We start from the raw sequence: 9,764 nt of genomic DNA on the forward strand, positions 1-9,764 counted from the left end.
TGGAGAGGGATAATCCGCCTGTGAATTTACAGCAGTAACATTCTTCCTGCTGCAGGAAGTGAACTAGAACGATACTTAAACATCGGGACACGTGCTCCTGTTGTAACGTTACAAACGTGTGCGGAAAGTTGACGGGACCACCTCTTAGTTCTCCCCCCACCAAGGTCCCAGCCTGGAATCCGCGGAGTCTTGGCCATGCGCCTCCCATCCCCTGATTTGTCAAACTTGGGCATGGTTTCTGGGCGCCTGATTGGCCCGAGCCAATGACAACACCTGCTTCTTGCCTTCATTCAAGTGACAGAAACGCCAGGGGCTACGGTTCTGGTATATTTAGTCATCCCCCCTCTCTCGATTTCTGTTCAGATACCGTGTGCAACTGAAGCAACTAAGCCGCTCGTGTGGTCAGTCAGAAAGCGTTCCTCCTGCCCACAGCGTGGCTCCCTGGCCCCAAGACAGTGCAGCTATGGACACAGTCATGATAGCGAGTCTTCTAACAACCTTGCTCATTGTTCTGCCGCCTCATCTCGTTCTTGGAACGGACGAGGCTGATTTACCGGAAAGCCACCACGAACGGGACAAATTGGCCAACCAGCAGAAAGCTCGCCTTTCTTTGCAGAATACAGGTATGTAGGTCCGAGGCAGCAAGCGCTTGCCTGCGCCGATCTAGTGTGCAATCGCGTCCTGCTCCTGCCTGTGCCCGCATTTCCTAAGGACTGGGTTGTCCACACTCAAAAATGAAAGTCACTGGCAAAAGTGTTGAATGAGATACATAATAGTGTGTGATTAAACGTGGAGCCGATCTCAAATCTGCCTTTACTTTTTGATTAGGTTACATGCTCTGCATGAACGGAACTGAAACGGAATTGAAATTGACTGTAAGCAGCTTGATCAAATGCCCTTTGAAATGATAAAGTGATTAAGAGAATGTGATGGAAAAGCAAGATTTCGGTGGCCGCTTTGATACTGAAAAAGTACCAGTATAAGTAATCCGGGATCAATTATTTATCATTCCCATTTCTAATGCATTAAGATACGGTTGTGCAGTATAGCATGATCAATTCCAAGGGATCATTGTCCCATGCTCGGATTGCATTGTATTACATTGGGAAGACTCCGTGTCGACAGCCACGCACTCCTCGTTAGCATATTAACCCCTTGAGAATCTGCAGGAAAGAGAGGTGGGTGGTGACTTGCAATGTCTCCACTTGGGGAGGAAGGAAGAAATAGCATCAACGCGGGCCCTGGAAAGATAAAGCAAGCAAGCACTCTGCTGAAACTAGGCGTTTAGAGGATAAAGTGGAAGGAAATTAACGGGGTTCAGAGGAGTTAACTGGTGGCAACAGTGTGTCAGGGAGGGTGCCGGAGGCACAGAGGGGAGCAGAGAGGCGTGAGGACCAGCAGAACAACGGCCTCTCGGAGAGTGGGAAGTGAAAATACATGGGTGCAACAGAAAGCAGCGGAGATAAATATTTCTCATGGCCTGAGGATGTGGAGCCAGGCAGGTTTTCACGCACAATATATTTTAGGGGAGGCGGGGGGGTGGGGGGGGGGGGAGGGGACATTTGGTCCATAAATCTTAATCAACCAAAGCGTTTGTCGAAACTTTCCATCAGCCAACAGGGAAGCTGCATACATCTAGATCATCCGCGCGGCAATTTGGATTCATATCAGAGATCGTGACCCTCTGACATTTGCAACTGAACATATAAAATTCGCTTTATTATTTGATAGAACCGGGGTGGGGAAATGAAAAGGTCGAACTTGCATTTATATACCGCCTTTCCTGAGTTACGACCCTCCCAAAGCGCGCAAGGGCAAATAAAGTACTTTGGAAGTGTAGTCCCGAGTGAGCTGCCAGCTTTTTAATTGTTGCTCCCCGTTCACATGTTTCCAGCTGAAATACAGCACTGCCTGGTGAACACTGGCGACGTTGGATGTGGAGTTTTTGAATGTTTTGAAAACAATTCCTGCGAAATCCATGGACCACATGACATATGCTTGGCTTTTCTGCACAACGCTGGGAAATTTGATGCCCAGGTAATAAATCAGATAGAAGAGAGAGAGCCAGAACAATAAAGGACAACCTATAATCCCTCTCCCACCAAACATATTTTGTGTAAATTAATGCAACTGTTTTTTCACTACAATATTCCAAGTTATATTCGTCCAAACCGCCCAAGTTTTTTTTTGATATATTAAAAGAACTCTGAATTGTATGGTTCATGGCCCAATCTCCTAAACTAAGCTTTTATTTTTTTAAAATTAATGCAACTGTTTTTCATAACTATATTACAATTTATATCCTTACAACCTGTCCAGGGCAAATCTTTTATTAAGGACACCCTGAAGTGTATGGCTCATGGATTGAGAATAAAATTCAGCTGCATCAGTCGAAAATGCTCCACTATCCAAGAGATGGTGTCTCAACTGCAGCAAGAGTGCTACCTCAAACATGACCTATGTTCCACTGCAAAGGAGAACATTAATGTGGTCGTGGAGATGATTCACATTCGGCATCTACTTTCAAAAGGGTAAGTAGTAAAGGGGGTTGCCTACGATTTGCCTACTCTGCAACATACACCAAGTTGCATCATGTGTAAATATTTATGGGCAAAATACTACTATTCTGTGTATTCTGCTCAAGGACTGCACAGATAAGACAAACACACAGTATTAATGTGCTTTGAAAGGTCATGGGAAGCACATTCAACTCATGGACAGTGTATGGGTGTCATTTTTAACATTAGACATTAATTGATGTAGATTAATTTGAATATTTCCAAATCTTAAATATAGGTTTAATTAAAAGAGGAATATTATTTACCAGAAATGCTTAACATTAGCTGATGACAGTACTTAACATAAAGCATGAATAGTGGGAATGAATGTGGTATAGTGGTAATATCACTGGATCCGAAGCCCAGGCTAATGCTCGGGGCGGGGGCATGGGTGCAAATCTCACCATGGCTGGTGGAATTTAAATTCAATTAATAAACCTGGAATATAAAGTTAGCCTCAGCAATGGTGATCGTGAAACTATCATTGCTTGTTGTAAAAACTCAACTGGCTCACTAATGCCCTTTAAGGAGAGAAATCTGCCATCATTATCCAGTCTAGCCTACATGTGATTCCAGATCCACAGCAATGCCCTCAGAAATGGCCTAGCAAGTCACTCAGTTCAAGGGCAATTTGGGATGGACAATAAATGCTGGCCTTTGCCAATAATGCCCACATCCCATGAAAGAATAAAAAAAAATAGGATATTATTAATCCATAAATAATCTTAAAGTTTATTTAAAAATGTGTTTCTGCTATATATTGCTGTCATTGAAAATTGGGTTCTCAATTTTGTCACTGAAGTAAAGTAAGAGCTGAAAGGAGAAGCTAACGAGAGTCCTGCAGTTAATCTCTGCTTTGTTTTTACTTCATGTTTAAGAGCTCTTAAGAAATAAAACTTTAATTATCTTAAACTTATGAGGACATAATCAGGATTTTCCCCCAAAAGATGGAGTTATTCTGATGTCATATTATTCATATTTTAACCAACCTTTGCAGATTAAAACATCTGCAATACTTAGCAAGTTGGATATCATGTTTAACTTAATCCCATAAGTAAGAACTGCAAACTTTTAGTCTATCTGTCAACAAACAATTGAATAAAAGTAAGTGATTATTTTGCAACTGCCATATGTGAAGTTAGATATGTAGGATCATGGTGGCAGTCTGTTGAAGTAAAATAGTCTGTGAGATGTTTCCCTTCATTTGGAAGTAGGTTTGTGAAATTTAATTAACATTTTCAAAATTGAATTCCCCATGCAATTAGCTTGTGCAGTACTGAAAAATACATATTAGAAAATCCTGGATATGTTCCTCATTCAATGTCAAATCACTTGGACACTATTTTGGATCCAACAGTTAGTACTTCAAGCTCATGAGGGATATTAATCTCTCTCAACTCCAGTGATCTCAAATGGAACATGTATGCTTGTGTGGGCATTTGTTAAGATTAGGATGGAACTCAGTTGTTTTTAAATTGAGAAGCCATGGTGAAAAGCCAAGGCTTAAAGAATGGGAAACTATCAGTGTTTTCACCACTTCTTTGGAATGTTGCAGAGTAAAAAAAGAGATTGGGTAAAGCGAGAAATAGAATTTAAGTAATGCCTAAGTTATAGGCTGACTGCATAAACTGGTGATCATACCTTAGATTTGTATGTATTGTTTGTATGTGATTCTGTATGGTTCAGCACTACATTGGGTGTATAGTCAAATGACATTTGGGAGCTTTCATTTTGAAAATCTGTTAATTAGTTTTAACTTTGGGCAATGGTCGAAAATGGGTGATATCAAATTGGCAGACAATTTACTGCCCATCCAATTCACCCCTTATTGCCTTCATTGGAAACAAAACAAAAGTAAGGCATGATGTACATTGAGCGATTAATTTGATATCACCCATTTTACACAATCATTCAAAGTTAAAAATAAAGGTTGAGAGAGTTGAGAAGTTTTAAATTTGGGGCCTTAGAAAGAATGAATTGGGTGGGAAATTGTGCAATAAATCTGGATTTCAACTCTCTGGGGAGAGTTCGGAAGGAGAAAAGCTATACAGGCACATTGATGTCTTCAGCCAAGAGAGAATAGGAAGAATGCTGTCTGAACAACGAGACAGAGAACCAGTGAGAGAGAAAAAGTGCACTGTAGGAAGGGTTCAGAGGTCAGAGTTGAGAATGAGATTGCTTATCAAACAATAAGTTATTTAAGGAATCCTGTCCAGTAGTAAGGGAGATGTTAGAAAAGACTCTTGATTTAGCAACCGTATAAAAATATTGGACATACATTTATACAGAGCCCCTGAGTAGAAAAGGAGCATTTGGTGTGAAAGAAGAAATCAAGTTTCTTGGAGGCAACTTTAAATTAAGGAAATGTAAGATTTCTAAATTACGGTTAGAAGAGAGAGAGGCAAAAACTGTTGACATGAAGAAGAAATAAGGATAGAATCTTCAAAAGAGAGGATAATAATTACTACAAAAGCAAAATACAGCACAAGTTAGAAATCTGAAATAAGACAGAAAATGCAAGAAACATTCAGCAGGTCTGGCAGCATTTGTGGAAAGATAAACCATTGTTCCTCTTTCCAGGTGCAACCTACTGAGTATTCCCACCATTTTCTGTGCTTATTGCTAATAATTGTTGATTAGACTTTAGAGAAACCTTTCATTGATATTAAATTGACTGAGTGGACAAGAAAATCTAGTAAAAAGAAACTGTCTTTAAAGAATTTTAAAAATATGATTTAGATTGCTTCGCTAAAGGACATAGAGGAGATGAAGATATTGTGATTTAATAATTGAACTGTTGGAGAACTAGAGGTTGTGTGCACTGAAAACATGATCTGGAAGCACTTGAGGTAGAGTGGAATCATTAACATAAGAATGGATATAAGATAAGGTTGGATTAGTAGAGGAGTGATTCAGCGATTGAATTGAGAAAGGATTATGCATTGAAATATCCACTGACACTCTCGTATAAGTTACCTGTGATGGATCCTTGTAGGATAAAACTTGCTGTAACAATATTTAATGGATAAATGCATTTATATAAAATTCCTCTGTTATTCATTTCAACAGGGATGTTAACCCAGTTGTTTATCTATTTCCTTTATTCATCCATGGCACATGGATTTCACTGGCAAGGCCAGCATTTAGTTACCATCCCTAATTGCCCTTGAGAAGGTGGTGCTGAACCACTTTCTTGAATAATACTGATGGCTTACTAGACCATTTCAGAGGGCAATTAAGAACCAAACAAATTGCTGAGGTATTGAGTCACATATAGGCCAGACTGGGTAAGGACATTCCCTAAAGAACATTAGTGAACTAGGTGCATTGTTCCAACAATCCAGAAGTTTCATGCTAGTTTTTATTTTAAATTCCAACTTTTATTTTATTAAATTTAATATCCCCAGTTGCTGTCTCCAGATCATTGGTCCAGACCTTTGGATTACTTGACCAGGAACATTGCCACTATGCTGCTGTACCCCTCAAATATTGTTTGCCTGTTCTACCTAAATACCATATTATACTGCATTATTATTTTGTAAATGGCATTATACATTTTTAAAATTCAAGAGAAACATGTTTCTCAAACTAGATTAGATTACATACCTATGCATACAACTATAGAAATATGTTGAATTCTGCTTATTTACAGTCAATGGATGGAAATTGGTACCAACTCAAATATAACTTAAAGATGTTCATGTTGAATTTTGTTCAACCAGGTTATTTTAAGCTCTACAGTTAAATTAAAACTCAATCTTCTTAAATTCTCTATTTCCTATTGTGGAGAATAACTATATTTGAAAATTGAATGCATACTCATACATCATTGTATTTATCTTTCAAAAAAGGTCATACTTGGAGTTTATAAAGGCTCTGTTCCATTGTCATGAAGACGTTATGGAAGCTGTAAAGAAAAGTGTGCGATCCAGATTTGGACAGAACCTTGCATTTTTACGACAGATCTTGCAAGAGGATTCCTGCTCTTCTCGCAAGCAAGCTGACCAAGTTACCCCAACAACTGCAGCTCCTGACAAAAAACAAGGGGACAGCCGTAAAGGCCACAAGGGTAGCACAGATATAAATTATCTTGAGATTGACAGGGAGAATGCTAGGAACCCAAAAGGAGAAAAGGAGAAAAGTGGAAAAGTTCACCCGAATGCTCATGCACGTGGCCGAGGTACTGGTCAGGCCTCACGGCGAATAACCGAGGAACGTACTCATATTGGTGATGCCGTTGAGTTATCCGATATCAGAAGGTGAAAGGCCATTAGTCTTAAGGACTTTCCATGCACCCATTTCCTTATTATGGACATTCCAAAACACATATCCTAAAATGGGATTTGTGCTACATGCAAAATATTCTGGGAATTGTAGTTCACCTCAGCAGTCAGCTTCCATACTTCACTTAAACTCAACTCCTAGAATGCAGTCCAACATATATCCCATATTCACTGTACTTGAAAGTTAACATTATATCAATTATCTCACTCAACAAGCCACCTCAGCATGCATGAAAGTTTCCTTTTTAATTTAAAAACAAAATCAGAACATCTTCTTTACTTCAGGACAAAATCTTTATTATTAGATATATCTTGGGTAATTTTGTACAGGGCAAAGCTTTTGTGAAGGTCTACATGTTCGTCTACTGATTACATTTATTCTATATTGTAAATATTTAACATTACTATTTATTGTAGTTTCTGTATCAACAATATACCAGTTGGATAAGGTAAATTAAACTATTTCATTTCCTGTGTTGTACATATTCATATCACTAGTGAGTTTTCTTATGCAACATACTGTAATTTTATATCATTCTATAATTTTATTGGTAGTTGTTAATTATTTATTAAACACCTTATTCAAGTCTAACAAAAATTGCTTTTTTATTGATAGTTTTAACTAGAATATCATTAAATCATTTCGTTATCTGCTAACACATTGTTTTCTGCTAATTATTTAGTGAAGTTATTCTTTCTGTCGTAGGCACATGATTCTGGCAAAATCATACTAGTGAATAGTAAATTAGAAAAAAATAGTCAAATATATATTGTGTAGCATTCAATGAATTATTTCTTATTACCACCAAATGTTCATTATATGTATAAATGCACACATTGATTTTTTTCCCAATATACATGGCAAAATCATCTGATTAAAAGTATCCCCACTGATCACAATTTTTTATAGAGATTTTGTTTTTCTTTTGTTTAGTTGGTATAGCCTACTTAAGACACACAGTTTTATAATTTTCCACAATCAGCATTTAATGCCAGACTGTTTCCTTCTGTCCGACCACAGTTTGCATGGTGAGATCAGGTGGTTGATGTGCAACAGCTGGCCCACAATGTATGCATGTCTGTCAACATCAAAAATATATGAACCATCCAACATGACCATGTTAAGACAATCTTAAAAGATATGTCTTTACTTTCAATAGTAGTCCCCACAGTAAGAACCAACTAACAGTTTGACTTAACAGTAAAAAAATATTATTTCATATTCAATGCTCAAGACAATACATTTTGATGATCTGATCAGATATACAGAACTATACTATCCAATGCAATATCCAGATATGAAACTCCTGTAAGTTTAATTGCTACATAAGGTAGCTTAATCACAAAAATGAAATATGTGTTATCATTTGCTAATAATTGATACTATTAAGTCCCTGCAGGAAATAACTAAGCCTGTTTCTAGGCTCGTGCAGAATTGAGCATATCTTTCCAGAAAAGATAATCCAGTTTGCATTGCCCATGTTTAGTTATTTTGCAAGCTGCCCTGAAAGCGTTCTTCTGATATTTAATTTTCTGAAGGTACCTATGTGACACACCATTCAAAATGTAGATCAACCTATAATGTTCATTTAAAAACCTGCTACATATAAATAGCTCAGGAGCTAATAGTCCATTAGTAGTGGTTAATTTTCCTCACAAAATTGTTAGAAATACCTGTGCTCTAAACAAATAAAATGTAAAACCCTAAGTCCTCAAAACAGGAACAACTTGATCTCCTCTCAGTTGATTAAAGTGCAGTCTGCTACCTCACAGTTCTGTTTCACTACCTTTTAAGGGACATCTGATGGTAAGTCATACAATATAATCCTTATTGTAAACAATCTAGCCATCATTGTACTAGCTCCATCATTTGGTGATGTGAGGATTACTTTTATTGTATCTTGTTCTCAGGCTGGCATTCATGACCATATTTCATTTGGAATGTTTCCTGCATGCTTTTTTGTACTCTTACTGCTGTTTAGTTATTTAGTGAAAAGTTTATAGTCACCCTGTCTTTGTGAACAATATATTGTAAAGAGAAAATAATAAATATAAAATTGCAGTTGAAAGTACTTCTGCATCACAACTAGACCATATATAATTAAAAAGGTGACAATAGTGACCTGTTCTGGTGATTATATAATGTATAGCGTTCCATGAAACCTAGTGCTGCACCACCAGAGTTCAGTGAAATATTCCAAAAACTTGACATTTCTAGAGTCCTTCAATTGTCTTAGATTCCAAAAAGGAGTTAGCACTTATGCACATTGTGACAATAGTATTTCTATTCACAAAAATAGAATTATCCTTATTTAAAGGGAAATCAGGACAAGTAGTACACTTTTTGGAAGATTGAATTTACAAAGAGTTAACTTTTAACCTTCAGACCATCTCAAAAAACTTGATGCTGAAAAGTGCTAATATCACAGTAATACCAACTATCAAAAATCAGAAGTAAAAAACTGCAACTACATGAAACTAATGAATAAATACATAAATTATATACATAAAATAATGGTCAGGATATTTCAGATGATAGAGTTTCCCATCCTGCCATCTGAAGAGTCGGCGGGAATACATCCCTGCCAATTCTGACTGCCCCGCCACCATTTCACACTCAAATGAGCGTTAATTGGCTGCAGGCAGAACGTCCACCCCTCACTCAGGAGTAAGTCCCACCTTAGTAAGCTGCCAGCCACTCTCGTTCCTGCAGCGCCAGACGATGCAGTGGACAGAAGAGGACGTTCATGAGATCCACAGAGCGTCAGTGCCAGGATTGCAGGGAAAGGTGAGTTTTCAGAGTCTCAGGGCAGAGAGGGTAGGAAAGGCCTGGGGAGTCAGGTAGTGGGGGATTGGGGTGCTGTGGGAGAGGCTGGGGTCAGGGGTTGGGGAGAGGGAGGTCCAGCAGCCACCAGAGCTTAAG

At 38.2% G+C, this 9,764-nt stretch overlaps 1 protein-coding gene across 1 annotated transcript; it reads left to right on the top strand.

Moving 5' to 3' along the window:
• Positions 1 to 258: 258 nt before the first annotated feature.
• Positions 259 to 7,739, top strand: LOC121280904 (stanniocalcin-2-like). The gene is made up of 4 exons (XM_041193289.1): positions 259 to 623; positions 1,895 to 2,037; positions 2,320 to 2,531; positions 6,410 to 7,739. Exons 1-4 carry the CDS (start codon positions 464 to 466, stop codon positions 6,819 to 6,821), a joined length of 927 nt encoding a protein of 308 aa, XP_041049223.1. The 5' UTR covers positions 259 to 463; the 3' UTR covers positions 6,822 to 7,739.
• Positions 7,740 to 9,764: the final 2,025 nt, after the last annotated feature.

This window comes from Carcharodon carcharias, chromosome 8 (assembly GCF_017639515.1).
Source record: "Carcharodon carcharias isolate sCarCar2 chromosome 8, sCarCar2.pri, whole genome shotgun sequence".
NCBI lineage: Eukaryota > Metazoa > Chordata > Chondrichthyes > Lamniformes > Lamnidae > Carcharodon > Carcharodon carcharias.